The sequence below is a fragment of the Malaclemys terrapin genome, chromosome 1 (assembly GCF_027887155.1).
Source record: "Malaclemys terrapin pileata isolate rMalTer1 chromosome 1, rMalTer1.hap1, whole genome shotgun sequence".
Classification (NCBI taxonomy): domain Eukaryota; kingdom Metazoa; phylum Chordata; order Testudines; family Emydidae; genus Malaclemys; species Malaclemys terrapin.
Genome location: NC_071505.1, coordinates 15,804,738 through 15,830,721, shown reverse-complemented (window position 1 = coordinate 15,830,721; position 25,984 = coordinate 15,804,738). Strand labels below are relative to the sequence as shown.

Below are 25,984 nucleotides of genomic sequence, written 5' to 3'. Positions count from 1 at the left end.
TGAGCTTCCCAAAATCTGCCTTCCTGAAATCCATTGTCTCTATTTTGCTGTTCTCCCTTCTACCCTTCTTTAGAATTGCAAAGTCTATGATTTCATGATCACTTTCACCCAGGCTGCCTTCTACTTTCACATTCTCAACGAGTTCCTCCCTATTTGTTAAAATCAAGTCTAGAACAGCTTCCCCCCTAGTAGCTTTTTCAACCTTCTGAAATAAAAAGTTGTCTCCAATGCAGTCCAAGAATTTGTTGGATAGTCTGTTCCCCGCTGTGTTATTTTCCCAACATATATCCGGATAGTTGAAGTCCCCCATCACCACCAAGTCTTGGGCTTTGGATGATTTTGTTAGTTGCTTGAAAAAAGCCTCATCCACCTCTTCCACCTGGTTAGGTGGCCTGTAGTAGACGCCTAGCATGACATCTCCCTTGTTTTTTGCCCCTTTAAGCCTAACCCAGAGACTCTCAACACTTCCGTCTCCTATGTCCATCTCTACCTCTGTCCAAGTGTGTACATTTTTAATATATAAGGCAACACCTCCTCCCTTTTTCCCCTGTCTATCCTTCCTGAGCAAGCTGTACCCATCCACACCAACATTCCAATCATGTGTATTATCCCACCAAGTTTCAGTGATGCCAACAATGTCATAGTTGTATTTATTTATTAGCACTTCCAGTTCTTCCTGCTTATTCCCCATACTTCTCGCATTTGTATATAGGCATCTAAAATACTGGTTTGATCTTTCCTCCCAGTTTTTTCCTGACTCTCCTTTCTCTCTGCCAATATAGCCCACACTCCCTCTTGTTTCCGACTCATTTCCCCGGTCTCCATGTTCCCCACTTACCTGTGGGCTTTGCTCACCTGTCCCCGTCGAACCTAGTTTAAAGCCCTCCTCACTAGGTTAGCCAGTCTGTGTCCGAATAGGGTCTTCCCTCTCCTCGAAAGGTGAACGCCATCTCTGCCTAGCAGTCCTTCCTCGAATAGCATCCCGTGGTCTAGGAAGCCAAAGCCCTCCTGGCGACACCATCTTCGCAGCCAGGCATTCACCTCCATGATGCATCTGTCTCTGCCCGGGCCCCTACCTTTAACAGGAAGAATTGAAGAGAATACCACCTGTGCTCCAAACTCCTTCACCCGTGCTCCCAGAGCCCTGTAGTCACTCTTGATCCGCTCAGTGTCACACCGCGCAGTATCATTTGTGCCCACATGGATGAGTAGCATGGGGTAGTAGTCAGAGGGCCGGATAATCCTCGACAATGCCTCCGTAACGTCTCGGATACGGGCCCCCGGCAGGCAGCATACCTCTCGAGATGAAATGTCAGGGCGACAGATAAAAGCCCTTTCTCTGAATAATGTGTTCCTTTAGCCTATATGCTGGGAGCACAAAGGTCCTGCGTTCTATTTCCATTTCTATCTATCTAGGCGTTTTTAATGCACTCATCACCACGCTACATGGGCATAGCATTTATGGTTTTGATGATCATTATGCCTATAATGCCGTATAGACAGTCACACTGTTTTTACAGTAAACAGGTGCAGCTCCAGTTCACTAGAGAAATGGGGAGCGGGGGGTGTGGAACTCCCATTTTTCTCATTTCCTTCTGTTCTGTAACACTCCACGATCTAGCGGAGCAGGGAGCCTTCCTCCAGCCAAGGAGCCCTGGAAGTTGTTAGCTCATGAGCCTGTCAGTGTTGCTTTGGATACATTATGTATTTTGTATTAATGCAAATTGCTTCCTCTCTTCTGCCTCAGCTCCCTAGTATATGAAGGATCAATTGCACAGCACGCCCAGACTGTAAATTTCTTGCCTCTCAGGTGAACAACTGGAGAGGTGTTTTACAAGCAGTGACCCACCTAATACTTGGAAAGTTGAACCCACTCATAGAATAAGACGAGGTCAAACAGGCTGATGGGTTAACTTTGAAGTCCTTCCAGCAGCGGCTAAACCTGTTTAGGGAGTCAAAGGGTGATCGAGGGTCTATGCAGTGGTCACTAAGTCCATAATGGATGGGTGAGTCCGACTCTGTGATATCTGAGCCCTTGCTTTTGGGGAATTATACACTCATGATGGGGGCTTTCATTTAGGACAATCTAAAATCAGGCTCCGCTAGGATGGTTAGCAGGATTTTGGAGCCTGCTGGTTTTTGGTCCATTTGATCCATCCATTTGGTGTTTTGTGTCTCTTCTGATCATTCTATCAGCATTTGAAATTTGTTTAGAGACAGGCACAGCCATCGTCACATGGATCTGCTCAGACCTGAGCTTTTGGGAAATTTTAGTCCAGACTCAGATGTAAACTTTGGGCCTGATGTTCCACCCACATACCACTGGAATAACACCAGCATAAAACCGATGTAACAAAGTGGAGAATCGAGCCGCTTCTCTGTCATGGGACAAAACACAAACCAGATCCAAACCTCTTTTGTGAAGTCCAGGGAAAGTTCAGATCCTGATCTGAACTATTTGACTCAGGCCCATCTCTGATTTTTCCATACATACTTTTTACTTACAGAATGGGGCACTGTATCCTGGAAAGCAGTGATTCTGCAAAGGATCTAGGGGTCTCATAGTGGACAAACAACACAACATGAGCTTCTAGTGTGATGCTGTGGTAAAAAGGGCTAATATGATCTTGGGTGTATAAACAGGAGTAGGAGAAGGGAGGTGATTTTACCTCTGTATGTGGCATTGATGAGACCACTATTGGAATGCTATGTACACTTCTGGTGTCCACGTTACATCAAGACTGTTGAAAAACTAGAGAGCCACAAACATTATTCAGGGACTGGAGAAATTACACTGAGAAACGTAAAGAGCTTAATCTGTTTCATTTATCAGAAAGAAGATTGAGAAATGACTTGATTACAGAGTGAAATTGCCAAGTGGTGGGTTCTCCATATCTTGATGTCTTCAAGTCAAGCGTGGATGCCTTTCTAGAAGATATGCTTTGGTCAAACACAAGTTATTGGGCTCAATCCAGGGATAATTGGGTGAAACTGAATGGCTTGTGATATACGGGAGGCCAGGGTAGAAGATCTGGTAGTTCCTTCTGGCCTTAATCTCTATGAATCTGGCTTACTGAGTCAGATTCTGAGCTCTCCCTCGTGTAAATCTGGAGTGACCCCATTGAAGTCAATGGGCCAGATCCCTGGCCCTAGCAAAGGTCCCTTTGCAATGCTCCCATGGCACAAAGGAACCTTTAAACCAGCCTTGGCATGGCTGACTATTCACCACCTTCACACACCCTGAGGCAGGGAGAGGCAGCGAGGAGATGTGTCAGGAGTGGAAGTGGTCAGAGCCAGAGTGTGATGTATTCTAGCTAAATGGCCCCTAATGGACACTGTAGCTACAGTAAGTTAGAACAGCCCTTTGGCTGCTCTAAATTGCAATGAAATCCTGTTTGCCAGGTGCCTTAGAGGATTCATCCCCATGGCTTTACTCTGAAGTTACACCAGTATAAGTGAGATCAGATCGAAGTACACTGAACATAGCATAGCTCTAATATTAGGATGCCCACCTAACAACCAAATTTTTCTGAGCACCTTGCAAAACCAGACCAGTGGTGCTAGGAGTAAATCATTTGTCTTAGCTGTCAAGCTGCTTGCAGTGGCTGAAGAGTGTGAGTACCAACCTCAGGGCAGATGGTTAAGAATCAGGGCACAAACCCCAAATGGGTTGTGAGTTCTGTACTTGGATTTCACCAATCAAGTGTAAAGTCCTCAGGTACTTTAACAGCCTAAACATGACAGACAGTCCCTGTGGTACTCCAATCTATTTCACCATCCAGGTGAGCATGCCTTTGTAATAGATGGTCCCTTAGACCAGTGTTTCTCAATGACTGGTCTGTGGACCAGGGTAGGTCCCTGAGATCGCCCTGACTCAATCTAGGAAGGCAGCAAGCCGGTCCCCGGTATCAAAAAGGTTGAGAAACATTGCCTTGGTCCACCAACCACAGGAATATTCATGTTATTCCTACTCCAGGACCAGTCACCCCCCTTTCCACCCACTCACCCAGCTCCCATGTGCTCTGAGCTGTGAACTCAGCTAATGGGAGTAATTCACTGGCGTGTCTCCTCCTCATGGGGTGGGAGGCCAGGTAGAGCAGAACAACAACATGTATTGTTCTCTTTAATGTTCCACAATAGTCTGTCTGATGTCCATGGGCCTTTCTTGTTGGCCAGGACATTACACTAGTTAATGTCTCTCTCCTGTCTGGTGATTTACACAGTCAGAGAGTCTTACAATACAAATGCTTAAATATTACCTGAGACTATGGGATACGGATGCTATAAGAGAGATTAATGCAGGCAGCAACTCCCAAGCATTCAATAAAGTCTAAACACTAAACACGTTCTTTTAATCCTAATGTTTGCTTTAACGAGACCAACAAAGAGATGAGCCAGACCGATACCAGCGATGTATTTGTCAATGTCCAGCTGAGACGTGGGGACCTGGGCATGAACAGGCACCTGGTCTGCCAGCGTCACGCCTACGGGTTGCCAACTGTCTAATCACACAAACCCAAACACCCTTGCCCCACCCCTGCCCTGAGGCCCCACCCCTGCCCCACCTCTTCTCCAAGGCCCCACCCACTCATCTGGGTTCTGGGCTGGGGCCGAGGGGTTCGGTGTGTGTGAGGGGCTCTGGGCTGAGCCTGGGGCAGGGGGTGTGGGGCGCAAGCCCTGGGAGGGAGTTTGGGTGCAGGAGGGGTGGGCAGGGTGCAGGAGGGGTGGGCAGGGAGCTCCACGTGTCACCTGCAAGCGCTACCCCTGCAGCTCCCATTGGCCGCAGTTCACTGCTCGGGGCACAGGCAGCACACAGAGATCCCTGCCCCCTGCAGGGTCCACAGGGACGTGCCGGCAGCTCCCAGGAGTGGCATGGGGCCAGGGCAGGCAGGGAGCCTGTCTTAGCCCCACTGCGCCACCGGAGTTTTAGCACCTAAAATCTCCCAGTTTGGCTTCAGTAGCCTCCGAGACATAGGGCCTGATTCTGGGAGACTCCCGGAGAAACTGGGGAGGGTTGGCAACCTTAGTCACACCACTCTTTCCCCAATTTCCCAAGCTAAGATAAAACCTCAAGGCCTTGATTTTAGCCTAGGCCTCCTTCTGACCTGTAGAAATGCAGACTCATATAACTGAGCCTCGAGTTGTACCCATTGAGATGCTAAACTATCGGATTTGCAGGTATAAAGTGAATGAGACTGAGCAGGTAATGATATTGCTCCCTTGCTGTTGGATGAGATTTCTCCAGGTCAGGAGTGAGGCATGTTGTTGGGGTAGGGGAAGTTTGCACTGCTCCATTCCGAACAATATCTGTTCTGAGGACACAACACTTTGGTCTCTAGGCCTGTTGAGCTGCTGCTACCTCTTATCAGCACCACATTCACTCTTACACATGTGTTATCACTAGAACTGGCTTCATCCAAAAGTGGCCTTTTAACAAACTCGGAAACTTTCATGAAGGAATGTCGTCGTCCCCCCCCAACAATATCCACATTTCCCACGAAATTGGAAGATGTAGCTTCTTGTTTTGTTTTTCCCATTTATCAAATATTTATCCTCTCCCCCCCCCCAACACACACACCTTCCAGTGGCAAAATGTAAACATTTAAACATGTAAAATGGTTCCCCTTTGAAACATGTAGAGCAAAAATGACTTCAGCCTTTGCAGTCCCCTTCCCCCTCTTTTAATTGACCTTGAATTCCCAGGGGTTGAAGTGAGGGTGAGCAGAGAGGAGCACAGATTCCCTTCATCTAAAAGGCATATCCCTCCTCTTCCTGTCCTGGGGAAGGAGTGTGATCCCACACCCCCCTCCTCCTCAGTGTGTGCGGGAAGAGCTGCACCTCCTCTTTCAATCTGCTTTTACTATTTGTCATGTTCTTCCGCAGCCATTGTTACATCAGTGAGTTGCCTGCAAGTCCAATTAAAAAGAGACACCTGTATAATATTATCAGTCCACAGATAAGGGCAGCGCACAGAGGAATGAACCACACGCTGATGTTAATTTGTCACTTTTGAATGCTCCTTAAAATGGACCTAAGAAAATGTAGATAGCATTTGCCATGCACTAAAGATCTATTCATGCAATTCTCCGGGGCTGTCACTAGCATGTGACAGCTTCAGCCACGGCATCGGGGATATTATGATGGGTTCTCTCTCAGCCAAATTTGCATTCTTTTCATGTGCTGCAAAGGAAAGTGGTGTAGCCAAGCCAGCTCTGTGAATAGAGCCAAGACTGCGCTGGCAGTTCTGTGACCAAATATACGTTGTGTTCACTAGCCCTTCAAAGCAAACAGAGGCCTTTCAGAGGTTGGTGCAGGACATCTCAAATTATGGAGCAATCTGCTCCTGTTTTTAATTTAAAACAGCCTCGTGTGTAATCATGGGGCCAAATCCTTAGGTCCCTGCTCAGTTTTTACGCAGCCCTCAGGGTCTGGCCCAATGGGAATGTTGTCTGAGCAAAGACTTTAGGATCTGGCACATAGACATCGGGAGACTTGCTTTTCAGAAATGCTGAGCACCCATAACTCCAGTTGAGCATATGAGCTCTCCAGTTGCTCAACACTGCTACCAATCAGTGCAAGGAGCTGACAAAGGCCTGTTGGATCATCCAGTCCCCCACCCCTGCCAATCTACTGCTTAGTACTGTCTTCTGATTCACAATGGCACATTCACCCTTGTAAGCCGTCCGCTCTCTGCCTTCATTCAGTAGTTGGCTCCCAGCAGCAGTTCCACAGGACCCACGCTGCGTAGGGAGCTGATTGCTTCTAGGCCGCAGAAACCCAGCCCCAGCCCTGTGTTGATTTTGTGCCTCGCTATTGAGGCAGAAACGCCGAGCTGCTGCTGTGCATTGAACGCCGTGTCAGATAACACCCCTCTGACATTGCCCAGAGCGTGCTGCAGGGTGTTTGGGCTGCTGGGTTTGTAAGGAGGCAGCCTCTAACGAATACCCATCTGCTCGCCTTCCTTCCCAAGGGGGCAGGAGGAAAGCCTCAGTTGTTCAGAGCTGCCAGATCTGGTTTCAATATCCAGGCTATTAGCCCATCAAAAGTCACGTGAATGGCCCACTCAGACAGTCATGTCAATCCATTCCTAATGAGCCCATCACCACTGTATCTATGCACCAAAGCTTTGCTTCTTGTATCATTCAGAGGTGACGCTGCCCTGACTCTCACAGGCATTGCATATGACAACCCTGGCAGTTCTGCTATGCAATGTGACCACGCAGGAATTGAGGAGGCCAGGCGGGAATCCAGCTCTTGAAGGGCTGTCCTCCACACGCTGCCATGCAGCAGGGGTGGTGGGGACAGGGCACGTGCCAGCCGAGGAAGGGGCTCCACAGCACCAGCACGTGGGTCCCCCAACCTTTCCTCCCAGATAGTTGGAGCCCAGTTGCCATTGTGGGCTCCAACAATCTGGGAGTACCATCCCTAAGGCTGCAGCTTGGAGAAAGGATTCCTTCTCCCCTCTCTTTTCCTGCAGCGCGTGCTGTGCAGTAGGACCAGGATCTGGGCCGCGGTGATTTCTGTGCTAGAAAACAAAGACGTTCCATTGCATTATTGTTTCTTAGTTTGTGGTTTTGTAGAGGCGGCCTTTTTGACGTAGGCTAAATAAGCAGCTAACTAGGGCGCCCTGTGGAAGGAAATACTGGAAGAATAGCACTGGTACCACATCCCTCGCCAACACACCGGCCTTCAGCCCTCGCTGCTCCAGCTGCCGAGTTTCTGATCACCTGCCCTGTCCCAGTTTTGGCCCAGCTGCCTGCTGCTGCTGTGTTTGGATATTTCCCATAATCCTTTCCTGCCCTTAGAAATGTTGCTGCAGCCAGCACAAAGGATTCTGGGAGCTGCTGCTCTCAACTGAACAGAAATGGAGACAACTGAGGACAGGGCAGCGTGTGGGTTGCAGAGTAGACTGGATGGGAAGGAAACAAAGACCGGCTGAGGCAGAGGGGTGCCAGATACTGGCCTCGTAGGGCACTAATGCACTTCGGTCTGACCCTGCAATTTTGCAGACTTGAGGACACATTTTGATCACGTTTACATGGTTGTAAATCAGGAGTAACTCCAGTATTCCCCATTTACACCTATGGGACTGATATCAGGATCCAGCCTGCAGACCTCGTCTGGATGATATATTTTAATGCAGAGAAGTCCTAATGTCCCAATAATACCCACTCGCACCACAGACCCCTCTGCTCCATTGGGCTAGCCTGCTTTTCTTCAGTGTGTCTACGGCAGAGGTTTTATTAATGCAAAACAAGCATGCTCTGGAAGGTTAAGTCCAGAAATTAATAATGAATTAAAATGTGCCACGGACATGGCTAATGAGCTCTTTGTCTATGTAGCTCACACGAAAGGAGGTCATGGCTCATCTGTTCTCATCCTGAACTGCAATCGGCTTAACTGTTAACTTTCAGCGCTCAGGTCTTGTCTTGAGATGGGGATCCAGGCGGCGATGTCACTTGTCTCTGCCAGAATTTTCCTGCCCTGGGTCCCAGCCAGGTGGGCCGTCCCCTTAGTATCAGTGAGTTCCCACCACCAAGAATCTGCGTCACTGATACTCATCCCTTCCAGGGCTCTCTGTGCAGGGAAGGAAGGGGCTCATTCCATAGCACTAAAAAGGCCAATAACCTTGCGCAGCTGTGCCAAGGCTTAGGATGACTGAGGAAAGTAATCTTGGAGAGGACTAGCAGGGCTTAACTTCAGTCTTAAGCCTCTGCGGGGATGCTGAGCCAGTAACTAACCTGGCTCGGAGCCACGGCCATCTCTGCATCTATTGTTCTTTTCCCTTATCTGCCAAGACAAGGGTTATCCCATCTTATCTGATACAGCAGATTTTTAATGAGGCCCACCCAAGAGCAGGAGTGCTGGAAGCAGAATGTCCCCTCTACTTCCCTCTCTCCACCCCTCTACTTCCCTGCCTTGCCCCTCCTGCCCCACTGCAGCAAGGGGCCAGGAAGACCTGTTCGTTTTGTCAAGGGTGTTGTGTCAGAAGAATGCAGAGCGTGCAACCTGGGAGCAAGCGAGGGAGGCACGCCTCACTGGACGACATCATGCTTCCACTCTGCGGAAATAATGAGCAAACACTTCACATTTACTCAGATTAGCGGAGCTCCCCGAGGATGACGGGTGAATGGTAGTCGCGCTAGCGACTGTGGCCTGCCGCCACGCAAAACACGAGGTGCTTGGTGCCCCGCAGGATCAAGACCAGGTGTGCCTATATTAGGTCATTTATTTTGCACTCCTTTTATTTTCTCTGCCCAGTGAAACACCAAAGCTGACCTCTCCCCTGCTCCCCACTTAGGGTGTAGGGAGGTGTCATGTCACCACATCTCAAGCTAGATTCCACCCTGGCAGGTAGCATGGCCGCTGAGGCTGACGTATAGCTTCTCTGCTCAGCAGCATAATTGTTCCTTTATCAAATATCTCCGTGGTAGCAGAGCGGCAACTGCCAGGCAGTGCCAGGGGCCGAGCTCAGGGCCGCAATCTATGCCATTGTGGGGAGCCTGCTTCACCTGGCCTCCATCAATGGCCGTGGCTGCACAGACAGTGCTGTCACCACGCACGTGCTTTGTCAAGTCGTCATTGAATCATAGGAAAACAGAAAAGTCTTTCTCCTCCTCCGCCGGCTGGCTGCATATGACTCTGAGGACTGCTGCGTGTGCCCCTGTGCAGGGAGGGGGATGGAAAAGGACCGAAGGGAGGTTCCATTTAGTTGAGGCAGGCATGGGGAGAGGGGCTGTCAGCATTCAAACTTCAATGAAATGACCACTTTTACTACTCTGTCCTGCCTCTGATCTTCCTGATCTCAGGTGGGTGTGATGAGGTATGGAGCTGTCTGTCTGCGTATCTATCTAGGTGCTCGTATAACCCCCAGTACCATAGTGTCCGAGCATCAGACAATAATTAATGGATTTTATCCTCACTACACCCCTCTGAAGTAGGAAAATGTCACTCACCTTTTACAGAGGGGGAGCAGAGAGATGAAGCGACTTGGCCAAGATCAGGCATAAGAAGTTCTGAGTCAGGAACCGAAGTCAGGTCCCTGGAGACCCATTCCACTTCCTTATCAACTAGACCATCCATCCTGTCCGGTAACTCAGGCCCTGTCCATATGTAGGGAACAAACTGTTTTAGCTACAACCATGTCTAAACATGGCTGTTGCTATTTCATTATTTCTGTTTTGGTGTGGCCTAAAAACCACAGGCAAAGACCAGGGCCCCACTGTGCTCGTCACTGTACAAACAAGTAATCCCTACTCTAAGTGCCAGGATGTAACGGGTGGACAAAACAGATGAACTGTTGTAGGATGAGGTAACAATTAAATAAACACACCAGCAGATGTCTTAGGCTGTCACTTGCCTCACCAATGCCAGTGAGCTATGGGCTTCTTGGCAGAGGTAAGTGTTTCAGAGGATAAGATAACAGCTCTATGAATGCAGCAATAACTGGACTCTGTTTAGTGTGGGCTGCAGGAGGGTATGGGAGAGGTTCTTGTGGGTAAGGCATAGGGCTTGGCATTGGGACACCAAGGTTCTCCCAGCTCTGCCACATATTTCCTATACAACCATGATCAAATCACTCCATCTCTCCAGGCTAGATTCATCCCTGGTGTAACTCTGTTGACTCGAACATTTAGCTGACGTGAAGTGTGTTAACCAAGCCTGCCAGTTGCTGTACTGTAACTGGGTCTTCCAAAACAGTAGGATTTGCAGTGTAGACAGGGCCACAATCCGTATCAGCAGTGGTCAGGGAAACTGCTAGTAGCCACTGACCATAACCATGTTTTAATGCTGCTGTCACTAACACAACTTTGGTCCCGCAGGCCTTGTCTACCATAGTCTTTTTCACCCAAATTTCCCACCATTCCTAACATTGGCATAGCTCCACCAGTGCTATCAACAGTAGGAGCTCTAGTCTAGGTAAGACCACAGTGACATGGTGGTAAACACTAGTGGCTTCCAGTGCCTTGTCTACACTAGAGCTCCTGCCACCACTGGTAGGAAATTTTAGGAGGAATGGACTAATGTTAGACATAGCCAAGGCGAATAAGGCATACAATGCAAAAGGGTCTCCTCACATTGCTTTGGGAGTGCTATGTACATCTCCTGTGGTGAACCTCAGTGGTAAATTTGGGTTGGATGGTCCTGTGAAGGATAGTTTGCAAGCATGCCTTTGTTTCCGCTCTTTTCTCCCCAGATCCTAAACCTGATGACACAATCTCACCCATAAATGATGAGAGGACCTAACAGGCAACTGTGTCCCCACAGCTGATGTACTTCTTATTTGATCCCTCACATCTGATCTCCTGATGCTACATTTTTTTTATTAATGTCATAAGCCTAGATAATGTGATAGTGTCAGAAATGTGCTTTTAAAGGTTACTCAATAAAAAAGCTCTGGAAACTATGATTATCAGAGCAGGATAAGAAAGCTGGGCATGGTGAGTCTGAAGTAAGGACAACCGATTGAAGACATGTTATCTGTCTACAAATAAAAGAAGGGAAGGTGTAAAGAGGACAGGGACCAACTATTTTCATTAGTCCGCAAGGAGAAAATCTTGTGTAAAAGAGCTGCTGCAATTAGAAGACTTTGCTTGAATACTGGGGTGGAACCATCCCATAGGAATTGATTTTCTGGTTTGACTTCACACCTATAGAACAGGGTAGTTTGGCAGCAGTGATAGATACATCATCCCTACAATGCAGCGGGATATAGTCAGAGACCCCAGCAAGAGATCCTATCCACCCTTACTGATTCTGTAAATGTCCACTAAGAGTTCCTAAGCTCTGCTAGCCCCAGCTATCATGAGCAGAGGTTGGTAGCAGAGCAGTGCCCACTGAAAACTGGACGTGAGTCACCTGATTTCGGGTTTTGCTACTGACACTCAACCAGAGTCACTGAAGGGTTTGCAAAAGGGACCCACTTTTATGTAAACAGAGAACGTTAGTCTTCAGACCTGCCATTGCAGCACTGCATTTGTTCATTGTGTCCCCTTCTCATAGACTTCACTTGTCATCTCTTTGGGAGATCTTTTTGTTGTGCGTGTGTACATTGCTTAGTACAATGGGGCTCTGATCCCTGCTTGGGGCCTCTAGTTGCTACTGCAACACAACTAATAATTAATTTGTTTTTCTTTAAATGACTACTTGATTTTGACTTCCAGTGCTACAGAGGTGTGGTCCGGTGAGTGCTGACCACACTCAACTCCCACTGACTCTCAGTCACTTCATGAGGTCAGCAGAAGTTGAGGGTGCTCAGAATCTTTTGGGAAGTGAATTACCTCATAGAACCAGGCCCTTTGAAGAAGGATTTTCATTACTGGCTCCAGATATGAGGCTCTTGTGTCATGGCCGCCACCTTGGTTGACACACTGGAGCTTCCAGAGCTAAAAGCATGAACCGCTACAGCTAAAGAGCCAGTGCTCCCTAGCTATCCCCAGAACAGACTCCTATTCAGACACACAGGGAGACCCGTGACACACACTCACCAATGGGTGACACTTGCATTCTATTCCAGCCCCCCTCGACAGGACTGTCCCTTAGCGAGTCCCTGTGTGAGGGCGTAAGAGATTTCACTGCTTGTGCTAGGGAGCATCAAGGGAGTATATTAAACCGAACCTCACGGATCACTTTCTTTCCTTCCTTCCAGCCAAAGCTTTTGGCCAAGGAGCTGCTCGACCTGGTGGCATCTCATTTCAACCTGAAGGAGAAAGAATACTTTGGAATTGCCTTCACAGATGAAACGTAAGTGCCACGATGGAAAAACCGGGAAGCAACTCTTAGATCATGAGAAAGTTAAATGTTGTCTCCCCACACCATACACAAGGGGCAGCACGAAGGTCTATTTACCACTTAAGCCCTTAGCACAAGGCCTACAGGACTAGGGACTTACATGGGACTTAAGAGGTGCATAAGCCTCATACTGCACCGGGCAGGGGGGAGAATGTCATTTATTGTGAATCAATCATTCTCTGTGACTCATGGAGACATTAATGATCCCGTCCTAGTCAAATGTTAAATGAGCTCTTGTCATTCGGCATTGGCAAAAGGTCAGTTTAAGCAGTCTTGGATTTAAAATCCAGTTGCTTCTTCACCATCGTTATCAGTACAACGGAACTGTATAATTAACGCGTTAACAGGATTATGCAGTCAGGCAGGTTCAACAGTAATGATAAATGATTTGAGGGACAGAGAAAAAATCCTTTGAAATCACAGTGTCCCAGTCATTTTAGGGCCCACATCAATGTTTCTTAAAGAAGAAAAGGGGAGTGGGTGGAGGGGGAAATGAAGGGGTTGCAAACTTTAGTGTTAAATAGAGATGTTTTCATGAGTGTTTAAAATAAAGAATTACAGTGAAAACAGGTCTCTGGGGATTTGAACTCCCCAAGCTATGATGAAACCCAAATACAACAGCCTTGTGAATGTGCCAGAGAATCAGAAAACAAAGTTGAGGATCACAGGGTTGTCCTCTCTTGGTACTTTTTGTGAAGCCCAAGCTCCTGGAGTAATGTGATGATATCAGAATCTCAGCTTTCATTTTAAAAAAGGACATTTCTGGCCCTTACGGTTTTAGAGAAAAGCTTGAAAACATGAGCTCTAGCAGCTCAAAAGCAAGAAGGCAAATAAATATTCAACAGTGGGTAGACAGCTAGTGTGCTGGGGTCACTCTTTAGCATGCTGACTAGTCCTGTCTTAGCCTTGGTCTACACTGGCGGGGGGGGGGGGGGCGGGAATCAATCTAAGTTACGCAACTTCAGCTACGTGAATAATGTAGCTGAAGTCGATGTACTTAGATCGACTTACCGTGGTGTCTTCACTGCGGTGAGTCGATTGCTGCCGTTCCCCCATCGACTCTGCTTGTGCCTCTCGTGGCACTGGAGTACAGGAGTCAACCGGAGAGAGCTCGGGGGTCGATTTATCGTGTCTAGGCGAGGCGCGATAAATTGATCCCCACTGGATCGATCGCTGCCCGCCAATCCGGCGGGTAGTGTAGACATACCCTTAGTGTGCTCCCTCTCTGTTTGGTAGCCACCTGTTGGTTCTTGTCTTATACTTAGATTGTAAGGCCCTCAGGGCAGGGTCTATCTTTTTGTTCTATGTTTGCACAGCACCTAGCACTGCGGGGCTCTGGTCTATGATTGGGCCCCTTAAGTTTTACCACCATACAAATAATAAATAATAAAAAGGACCCCCATATGTATTATTTTTAAAATGTCGTGATTTTTAAGCCAGTCTCACTAGTGATAGCCGCATCCCCAAGCCCAAATGTTTTGGAACATTTGGGCTTGGGGATGCGGCTATCACTAGTAAATGCAACTTTCCTGGATGAACGGCAAGCAGAATAGGTGATGCATGAAATGAAGTAGGGGTCCTGTGGAAGGATAATAATGTACATGCAGCAGGGGGCTATATTAAGGGGCTGTATAGTACACTATAGATCTACCATTGTTGTCCTGTCCCCATGCCCAAGTGGCTTATGGAGCCTCCGTGGAGTACAGGTCTGTAGTCTGCAAAGGAGCCGTGATCCAGCAACGCCCTAATTCACATGTGTAACTTCAAGCATGTGAGTAGCAATGGGATAATCATGCTCCAAGTTATACACATGCTGGACTGGCGCCTGAATAAGGATCACCTGTTTGTGGGCCCAGAATCCTGCCCTGCTGGTGGAGATCTTCTCAGCCTTCAGCAAGTTGACAGAGTTTGTGCTTAAAAGAAGAGAAGAAGGAGACAGTGTTCCCTTACTAATTCACTCAGTGTTGTTTTGAGGGGGACTCAATCCCTTTACCGGAGCTGGTGAGCTATTCCGTGTGCATTGCCCCAGGGGGAAATAGAGTCAGAGAGGACCAGCTGCTGCCAGTATTCTCAGGATAAAGGTAGTAGCACTATTTAAAAAGGGAAAACACACGGCAAGACGGATAGGATTGATCATGTTTAACCAGTCTCATAGGCACCGACTGGGGAAAGCGGGGTCATTGTCTACACCCACTATGAGGTGGGGGTGGGATTTCCCTGGGAGCATGGGCAGATATTAAAGAGGAGGTGGTGTATCAACTAGATATACAGGCAGACATGTCAGACTCACCTGGGAAAACTAGGTTTAAAAAAAGTCCAGTGGGAGCAAAGATCTAGGTTACAGAAGGGGAAAGTGCAAGAGACTGACAAAGGTTGTCAAGTAAAGTGCTCAGAGTTTTGGGGAGCATCTGAGATGGAAACAATGCTGTCTGGATGATCACTGATGTGCTTTGTCTAGACTAGGTTTTCAAGGTGGGATGCTAGATCCTGGTTGCTAGCTCGATGGTACTAACACCTTCTATAAAGCTAGTCAGGATAAAGTCAGGTTCTCAAACTGGGGGTCGGGACCCCTCAGGGGGTCACGAGGTTATTACATGGGGGGGGTCGCATGCTGTCAGCCTCCACCCCAAACCCCGCTTTGCCTCCAACATTTATAATGGTGTTAAATATATTAAAAAGTGTTTTTAATTTATAAGGGGGGGGTCGCACTCAGAGGTTTGCTATGTGAAAGGGGTCACCAGTACAGAAGTTTGAGAACGACCGAGATAAAGCAAGATGTACTGTAACAGGTGCTACACTGACTGAGTTAGGGCCTGCGGGCTACCCGAGATCAAGCGAGCTAACACAATCTAGTGACAGACCCTTAAATCCTACCTTAGCCAAAGCCAGGTCTGTAGACCGCCACTGCCTCTCCGTGAGTGCTAACCATTTCAACAAGGCTTCTTGCCTACTGGGGAAATAAGCACTTTCTTTTTAACTAGTGTATACATTGTTTTCCCCCTCAATATTAGCAGACTTTTGCCGATCGGTCACACAGCCAGTGAAATACAATCATGATTTTCTTTGGCCAAACACACCCAAAAAGGTAATTGTGTCATTAAGGCACTGGGCTGGGACTTGGGAGATTTGGGTTTCATTCCTTGCTCTGCCACAGGCTTCCTGTGTGTGACTGTGGGCAAATCACTTAATCTCCCTATGCTTCAGTTCCTCCAGCTGCAAAATGGGGATCATTTTTCTAAGTTCCCTTCCCCCACCCTCTGTCTGTTTAGATTGTCTCTCACTACACGTTTGTGCAACACCTAGCACAGTGGGGCCCTGGTATTGGTCGGGGCTCCTCGGCAGCTACTGTAATACAAACAGGAATCATTTAATTCTGAACATTTCTGCGACACCGATTCCAGGGGTTGTCCGTAGTTTTCCTCCCTGACACATAATTTCTCTGACTCCAGGAGTTCACTTCCTTGCATGGAGTTTATGCTGACGCTGGCTGAGGCAGAATAGGTTCTGGGTCATAAATATCCTCTGAGGTTGGCTTAGCTGCAGTTTTAGAAAGGGAAAAAAGCAATGTAGTATTACAGCAATTCTTTAATTTAAGAGTATAAAGCTCTACGAGAGTAAGTTATTTAGAAAGGATTTGGCCTGGGAATATCATGACAACCTGAGAAGAAAATCAATAGGAACAATCTTTGCGTTGGTGACTTAATAGTTTCTTCTGATAATATAGGGTCATTACCGCATTCAGCATGACTGAAATTAGATTGCCAGACTATTATGGTGGAAAGACATACGCTTCATATTTTAATGATCATAGAAATGCTTTACAGCATTAACCGAAGATCAGCAAGGTCAGAACGATGGCATCTTTATGGCAGGTCAGACACCTGGGGCCAAAACCAACCCTGATAGAAAGCCAGTGGAGTTACAGATTTGATTGATTGGCTAGGAAGGATGGTCTTGTGCTGAAGGCACTGGACGTGGGGGGAAATGGCTTTTTTTTTTTTAACTCTTGAGATTGTGATTCTCCACTAACCCTCCTTCCTTTGATATCAACATTTCCAAAATTCATTAAAGTAAAATCATCTTTGCAATGACCAAAATTCAGCTTCTCTCAAGGAACATTCGAGCTTTAGAGCTGGGTGCAGGTGCCTGTTCCGCAGCAGCATCAGGGGTTGTTCAGCCCCTGCAAAACCCCAGGTTATTCCCCACCACATGCTGTTCCCCATTTCCTATTGCAGGCCCTGATCCCAAGCCCACTGAAGTCATTGGGTTTTGAAGCAGGCCCCTAACCTCTTACCAGAGTGGGTACAGCTGAGCAAGGAGAGCCTCCTCAGACACATTACACAGGATAAAAATGTGTAACAGAACCCACAAGTATCAGGACATAAACTAACCACTAGTTGCCTGGATCCGTGGTTCTCAACCTGTGGTCAATTAGCCCAGCTCTGTGCTAAAAAAAATCGGGTCGTGGCTGCCCGACCCCATGCACAGCAAGGTCCAGGGTCGGATCCCAACTGCCCAGTCCCGCATTTGACAGGATCTGAGGTCCTGTCTGGCAGGGTCTGGGGTCCCGGCTGCCCAGCCCCGTGCTCGGCGGGATCTGGGTCCCAGTTTCCTGGCCCCGCGCTGTGGAGGGGTCTACAGGTTGGGGGGGGGCACTGGGCAAGGGGTTTGTGGGGGGGGTTAGCAGGAGGCAATGTGGTTCTCAACCTGCAGCCCACATAACACATTGTGGGCTACATATACGGCCCACAATGTTAAATAGGTTGAGAACAACTGGCCTGGGTGAAGAAGAAATTTCCTCTGAAGTATCTGGTATCGACCACTGTCAGGGCTAGGATTATTATTTGTATTTCAGTAGTGCTAGAGGCTGTGCCAGGCACTGTACAAACACATAGTACAAACTGTCCCTGCCTCAAAGAGCTTGAAGTCTTATTAGCCAAGACAGATCAAAGATGGGAGGGGAAACACAGGCACAGAGAGATAAAGTGACTTGATGAAGGTCACACAGTGAATCAGCAGCCAAGCCTGGAAGAGGCCCTAGGTCTCTTGATACCTAGTTCAGTGGCCCAGCCAATGAACCATGGGCTACTAGTCTGAGCCATGATGGCAGTTTCTATGTTACGGACTCTACTGTTGTGCTGAATCTGCACCATGAATCCCGAGCAGTTTCCTGGACACCCCCCCCCCCGTGAGTTTTCCATCAAAGACAAGGCCATAGCCCTAACTCTGGGAAATCGGGGGCTTAATTTTAATAGGGTTCTGCTGTAGTAGTTGATGGCAATTGTAATAATAATAATCTGTAGGGTTTCTATAGTGCAGTCAGGACTTAATCCTGCCCCGCTGGAATGAATGGAAGTTTGACTTGGAAGAGAGGTAGGTCAGGCTATTAATCCACAGATCTCAAAGTGCTTTATGCACACTAATAAATGTAGATCCACTTGCTATAAAACTGGACACTAGCCAGTACCTCTTTATAACTGAATCCACCTTGAGGCAAAGTGTTCATTGACATGCTGCTTTCCCTGGAAAACCCTGATGGGAGAAAATGGAAACTACTCCATGCAATTGCAAGTGCCCAGCCCACATGCCAAAATCTATACTCAGTCCATAAAATAAATGTGCTCCGTTTCTGTTTGCTAAATGCAATTACATATTTGTTATTGACCCAGCAATTTAACTCCAGCACTGCACCTCTATTTGTTGTTGGATCAACAATTTAACTCCAGTGCCTCCATAGACAACAACAAAAAATGATCTAAGTTTCACTGAAAGGACCAACTAAGTAATAATATACAAGCCCCTCTGTGGCAGGGGAGAGCCTGTGCAGTTAGGACTATTACTGGTGATTCCACTGATGTAAATTCTGAAGTGCAAAAAACAATGTGGATAATAAAGACAAAAACTGTCGTGCCTCTTATTAAATTGTATTGGAGAAGTGTCTCCATGCTGGAGCATATCAAGGGGTTCTTTGTGCAAGCTGCCTAGTGGGTACCTAACATCAAGACTACTAGATATCTAGGCCAAATTCTGCTGCTCTTAATTGTGTCAAATAGCATCTTTCTCCATGAGTATGACAATGAGACGGCTTGCGCAGTAAAGTGCTGTACGGCATAATAGCAGAATCTGGCCCCTAGGTAGCAGATTCTGACAGCTGCTATAAGGCAGTCCTTGCTAAACATTTTTTAAGTAGTAACTGTGGATATCATTTCCTCTGTGAAAGGAGCAACGGAGTTTTCTTTGCACTCAGGTACAATGGAGATGAGCATGTTAAAAATTGCTCGATGCACTAGCTTTGTGGCTGGCTCTCCTGCCTTCGGGGGAACTTTACCTCTTCTTCTTGCCACCTCTTTTCCACTCATGCAATATCGGCAGCAATACACAGGCAGTATTAAATATATATATTCTTTTGCACTGATTAACCCAGTTCCTTAAGCTAAAATGCAGATAGAATGATTCTTTCCAAAAGAAGCAACCACCTAAAGTGAATGGCTGTTCTCTGCTCTCAGTATTTTCCATTGTGGTTGGGGATCGTTGCACATGTAAGACAAACTTGGATCTTCCCCTTGAATAAACCCATAGGACTTACACAGCAAGTCCTTCATCAACACGTTGACTTCAGTGGGAGATTGGCTCCTGGTGTGTAATGCCAACCCTACGACCAACTTAGTAACACAGAGGCAACAGGAGAGGCTGCGCACAGAATGGTGGCCTTAGGGTCGCTCTTCCTTGCTTTTGACAGTGTTTTGTACATGGGCCGTAGTTTATTGAATGCTTGCTTTTTAATAGTTGTTTAAGTAGTAATAGATACACTTGTCTAATTTCAACCTCCTCATATAATGTGGCACCTAAAGTCCAGTCTAAGTTTTAGCATCACTGGGTTCATGTTCCACTTAAGGGATACTGTAGATAAAAGGAACAGAGAATGGGGGGAAAATATGCATAAAAAAAGAAATATAGTCCAAGATGTTCAGAAGTGACTCATGATTTTGGGTGCCTTGGGCTTTGGGTGCCTAACATGAGACACCTTAAAGGGGCCTGATTTTTCAGAAGGTGCTGACTCCCACCCTCTGAAAATCAGGCCGTTTTAAGGGTTCTTGAGCTGGGCACACAAAATTACTAGTCACTTTTGAAAATCTTGGCCATAGTGTTTACACTGCATATAGGGCACTTGTGCTAGTCGGGGACTGGGTAGGTGTTTCAATTCCTAACACCCCGCACAAGCTTCCATTAGCTGGGGGGGAAAACATTGTTTAAAAATTGAACAAACTTTGAAAGAACACACAGGCTGAAATCACAGGCAGAGAAAGCTTTGGGAACAAAAATATTTTGAGAGGGAAAGTTCAGAAAAGTGAACCTCACAGAATTCAGAGACTGTCCCTAGTTGAGACAGGCAGAGAGAGCAATGGTAGAAGTCTAGGGAAATTGGCACCAAAAAACTGTAATTGCTTTAGTTCCTCATGGATTGTAACTACCCATTTCTGGACTTTGAAGAGGTGAAATCATTGACCCAAATGACCTCCATGGCTCCTCTTTCATTGTTATAGTCTACAGCAGTGATTTTCTATATTTCATACCAAGGAAGGTTAGTGCAGTGGACTTCACTAGGAATTAAGTGCCTAACCTCCTTAGGTGCTTTGTAAATCCAACTGGGTGCTGATCTGTAACTTTGGGTGCCTAAATACTTTTATAAATCTGGCCCTCTGTGTCTGCCGCTCCGAGCTGTAAAATGCAACTAGTATTGTGAAGAATAAATAGTACTGAGAGACCCTGTGGTTCAGTGGCCTGAGCAGTGGCCTGGGATTCAGGAGACCTGGGCTCTATTCCTAGTTCTATTGATGACTTGGTGTGTGATCTTGGACAAGTCACTGCATCTCTCTGTCTTCTTGTCTGTAAGTTCTTCAGGGCAGGGACGCTTTCTCACCAGAAGTGAAATCCTAGCCCCACTGAAATCAATAGCAAAATTCCTACAGTGGAAATCAGGGCTCATTGATGTCATTGGGGCCAGCATTTCGTCTTATGTGTTTGTGCAGTGTCTAACTCGGTGAGGCCTTGCTCTCATTTGGGTGGCACTGTCATATAAATAATGATTTTTCTATAACACTATACGTGTTCACGGCACTTCACAATGTGTAGAACGTGACAAAGAACAGTACTCCAGCCCAGGAAAGCTCGTTACATAAAGGCACAAATGGATAAATTAGAGGAGAAAACAATAGAGGCAGGTACCATCCGGACAAAAGCCAGCAGCATGTGGTAATTGGAGCTAGGATGCTCCATGGAACAGCTGTGTTTTTCAGGAGCTCTTTGAAGGAGGAAAAAGAAGAGCTTGGCAGGCATTATTGAGAGGCTATTCCAAGCGAACGGGGTGACAAATAAAATGTCTGAGACTTTGTACGGCTGGGTTTAGCTGTGAGTGAAATATTACTGGCATTGTACAAACTCCTAGCAATAAGTATTTTTAATGGAAATCCTGACAGACTTTTAATTATGGCGCCACACCAGGGGCACTGCAATAAAAGGTGAAGTTCTTATCTTTTGGGTCATTTGTGCTCTTGTTCCGTGCTACCAGCTTTCACCCTGACAGATTGAACTTTGTGTTAAATATTTAGACTGAAATGTTGCCAAGATGATATCACCTCTTTTCTCTGAACATTTCATGTGGGTTTCTCAAATATTGTACAATATAGCCTAAGGCAAATAGCATGCATTACAGTGTGTGTGTGTGTGTTTGTGTTTTAACACTTCAGCCCTCATTACAATGAGTAGCAAGCAGTCTCTTATTGCTAATGTAACTAAGTACCTCTTTTCGTCTCTTGTCAGGGGACATTTAAACTGGCTTCAGCTGGACCGTAGAGTGCTAGAACATGACTTCCCCAAAAAGTCAGGACCAGTTGTTTTGTACTTCTGTGTCAGGTAAGTGTGTGATTGCCAGCAGGCCCCATGACACACAATTAAAACGACACATTTCCTAGAGGTCAACAAAGTGGGCCTTTCTGTTCTTGTTTTGCTTTTCATAAGGCTCCACAAAGATGCATGTAAAAATAACAGTAATAATTTACTGAGGCGCTTTTTGATCTGGGTGTCATTCTTCTTTTGTTCACACCAGTGTCAATTAGGAGTAACCTCATTGTAGTCAGTGGAGTTACACAGAGGGAAATCCAGTGTGAGGGGAAATCAGGCCCTATATCTTTTGTATGTTAAGGGCAAGTCAATCTACACTACAAAATTAAGTCAACCTAAGTTACGCCACCATACAGCCACTGCAGTAATTAAATCGGTTTTATATGTCCACACTACACTCCTTGAGTCGGAGGTGCACGTCCTCACCAGGAGCACTTGCACCGATTCACCTGGCAAATGTGGGGAATCGTGGGGCAACTTAACCCTTAAGTTGTCTTTTCAATGCACTCACTACCATTCATGAAACTTTGATTACAGGGAAAGAGGCGAGAAGGCAGAGTTTGTTCTGTATCTTTGATATCTGAAGTTGCAGGTTCAATGTTAGAACTGTGCTAGGTCCGATTAAGACTACGAATGCCAGTGGTTCAAGAGAAGTTCTGGTGGCTTTTATGTTTGTAGGTTACTTTACATGTGGCAGCTTTGGCTGTTTAGAACTAGAGACGGGCCCAGATCCATAAACCCCAGCTACATGCAGAGCCACCTCTGTTTAGAACTAAATCAGTCAGTTGGGCCGTTTCTATAGACGTGCTAACCGTAAATGCACAAATGAATTCCTGTAGAAAATCTAATAAAGATACATAGCGATAGTTGGTAATAATGGTCCAATACTACAACTTTCAAGAGTATTACTGTAGGCCCAAATTCAGAAGTTCTTACTTGGCAAAAATCCCACTGAAGAAATTGGGAATTTTGCCTCAGCAAACACTGAATAAGAACTTCAGGATTTTGTGCTCTGACGTGCCTCCCTGTGGAAATCAGTGGGGCAGCACAAGGGTTAGTCATGGTAGTATTTGTTCCCAAGGGCCCAATTTTGTCTTCAGACCCACTTAGGCGACTCCCACTGAAGTCAGTGTCTCTCTCTATCTTAGGTTTTTATACAGTACTTCTTGGTAAGGTTTCGAATGGGAGGTGCACTGAGAGGGCGAACTGGTTGGTCAGATGCGAACTGCCCTATGCTATCACTGTGCAATATTATGTTATGGTGCTGTGTGTTAATATGCATGTATGGAGCATCATAAGTCCCCATGGTGTTTTACAAACCGGTAAAACCCTTTCCCGGCCCCAAAGAGCCTCACAATGCAAATATGGCAGAAAAAACGAGATGTAGGACAAAGATCCAGGATAGGGAGTGTATGGAGAGGATGGATAAGGAGAAAGAGGCAGGAGGAATTGGTTGCAGAGGTAGATTTTAGGGAGGTATTTGAGAGCCGGAGGTTGGCAGATGAGGACAGAGAAACTGTACCACACACAAAGAGTAGCATGTCAGAAGCCGTGAAGCTAAGTTTAGGAGAGACCGCAACATCAGACAGGTGAGGGCATTAAGAGGCAAGACACAGTGAGGGATTCAAAGAGTGTAGGGGGTGATGTGATCTATGCAGAGGGAAAGGAAGATGTAGCAGCACTGTGGTCTCACTTGGAGATGCAGGAGGAAGAATTCAGAAGTGGGGTCCCTGGAGATGAGTAGGTCACCGTATTCTGGGTGAGAGAGGACCAGATAAGTGGACCATTAGAAAGTGAATTTTGCCTTGATTTGCAATCCCCAGCTTGAAAGAATGGTTTGGATGTCATGGGAGGTTACTAATTCCTAGTCAGGGAATATGTGAGCAGGGAATAGATAGTGTGTGAATGGTTTATCTTTTGGAGATTCATTTCAGTTTTATTAATTGACATGAAGAAACAGTCAGTAGAACTCATTCCTTTCTCCAATGCAACGTCCCTTTGGTGAGGATACCCATCCCAGGGGTATCTCCGCTCATTGCGCTGCAGCCATTAATCATTCTCTGCACAAGTAGCTAGGCTAAATCAGAATATTCATCCTGTGGCATGTGCTGCTCCTGCGGAAGGACCTGGGGTGCTGCGAAGGAATCAGTAACACTCCAGCCCCATGGAAGCCAATAGCTCGTATCTATGGCAGAGTTGTGGTCCCCCAAAGGAATGTCCATTTCAGATGAAGCCGGCAATGTAGGTTGATTGTTACCAGCTGGGTTAACTCAGCATGAGAAGGGAGGTCAGAAACCCTAGACATAGCAAGTGAGGGTTGCACCCCTGGGTAACTAGGGCTACTGTAGAACAAAATGGCTTTGAGTGTATGGTAAGATGCCTCAATGAAATCCATAGCACAAGGTTTAGATGTGTTGCTGTCTGTAATTTAGCTTTACCTTGTACTCTGTCCACACTGGAGGTTTGCCCTGACTCCAGCCATTGGTGGCTCAGTGTAGCTGCCCCGGGGTGACCCCTAGTGTACACAGGACAGACCACTGTTTATACTTGTGCTGCTTATGCTGGTTTCAAACACAGGTCAGCTCCACCAGTACTAATAGTGGCTTTGCCAGTCAACACTGAGGGCTTGCAGGGATGGCTGGCCATGAATGTCTGGCATCAGGGTAAATATCCAGAGCTGACAAGGCCTTAGGCTGCTTTAGTTTTTCAATCTTTGCCAAATCCAGTGTTTAAAACAATAGTCCACCATTAGAAAAGGGCTGATATTAAAAAAATCAAAACCATCAGGGCGTGGCTGTCACTGCAGAAGGATGAGAATGAACTGCTAATGAATGCAATGTCCGTGGGGCTAGATAGACCTTTCCTCCTGTTGCCGAAACGCCCCATCGCTCCTAGTGCCGGCTAGAGGATAAATATGGGACATTGTTCCCTGGGGCTCTGAGTCCTCAACCTTGCTTGAGTCACTTACGCAGCGATCACAACACATCATTGTTATGTGTGTCGTTCACTTCTGCTGGCTTTCTCTTGTCTTTGAGAAATTAGATTGGGGGTGGTGCTGACGGCAGCCTGCTGTGTTGTGAATATAGAGATGTGAATATAACCGCACTAAATTAACCAGAGCAATTTATTCATCTCCCATGTAATGGGTTCCGTTTGTCCATCTAAAGTGTTTGCCACGGGAAAGAATTGAATGTAACATTCAGAGGTTTTCCCTTTTTTGGGTGAGGGGAGGGGGATTAGCGATGATAGCCACCGAATACATTTCTGGACCAGACTGTAAGGCTGGAGAAAGGGAGGCAGGAAACCGATGTTTAGGTGAGAGCGGACGGTATAGAGTGCAATGCCTCATTCCATTGCATTGCCAGAAGTTCCTTCTCCCCTCAGGGCCTGTCTCTCTCTCTTATGCCCACTGAGGTGGGATAGAAGCAGCATTCACAGAGATCGGGGCCAAAGGGCTACTATGAGATATTGGTTAAAATGGGGCAATCAAAGTAAGTCCGTTTCACAATCCAGGGAGCAGTGCTTTCCCATTGTATTTGAATGGAAGCTCAGCAGATACTCTTCACCTGCCGTTGTACATATTGCAGTGCACCCAAGAGGCCCCCTTGTGCTAGGCTCTGGCCATACCCAAAGGAAGAGACAGACCCTGCCCCAGATTGCTTGCAGTCTAAATAGACAGGACAAAGGGAATGTTTGACACCAGCAGGCAAGGTCCCTAAGGGACCAGCCACCAGACTAGGCACAGGAGGCATTCCCCCTCCCTGTGCCGGGAGCTGTGGGGTCACCCCCTCTCTGCCCCAATACACCCCAACATCCCGTCTGCACCTGGAGCTGTGGGCACTAAGGCGTTGGAGCCAGCTTAATCAACTCTGTGCCTATGGGGAATCCACAGCACCAGACCTGTAGCCAGTTTCTGCTCATGTCGGTGGGGCATGGCGGGGGTGGGGAGGGGGGAATAGACTCTACCCCCATGTCTCGTTATGTCTGTACAATACCATGCACAGCTATGATGCTATATAAATAACAGTAACAATAAAACTTTGTTAAACCTGTATTCATGACCAGGTCCAACCTAGCTGCCAACCCAGGTTCCCCATGATTGGACCTGCCGCTTCCACAAAGGCTGGCTAAGCTGTGCCATAAAGCAGATTTTCCACAGCTGCATGTAACCAGGGTTCTTTGTACAGTGTGCACCAGGCCTGTCTGTGCTAAGGGAAAAAGCTTGGCGCTCACACAAGTGAATACATAGCTTGTCTAGCCACAGTGTATAAATACAGTAACTCAGACTTTG

The 25,984-nt window shown here is 46.9% G+C and overlaps 1 protein-coding gene across 3 annotated transcripts in view; it reads left to right on the top strand.

Annotated features, from left to right (window-relative positions):
* Positions 1-25,984, top strand: part of FRMD4A (FERM domain containing 4A) — a 300,489-nt gene that overhangs the window by 154,028 nt on the left and 120,477 nt on the right. For all 3 annotated transcript variants that reach the window (XM_054016783.1, XM_054016776.1, XM_054016793.1), the window contains exons 3-4: positions 12,650-12,744; positions 21,613-21,705. In XM_054016783.1, coding sequence (XP_053872758.1) covers positions 12,650-12,744; positions 21,613-21,705 — 188 coding nt within the window. The remainder of the gene's footprint in view (positions 1-12,649; positions 12,745-21,612; positions 21,706-25,984) is intronic.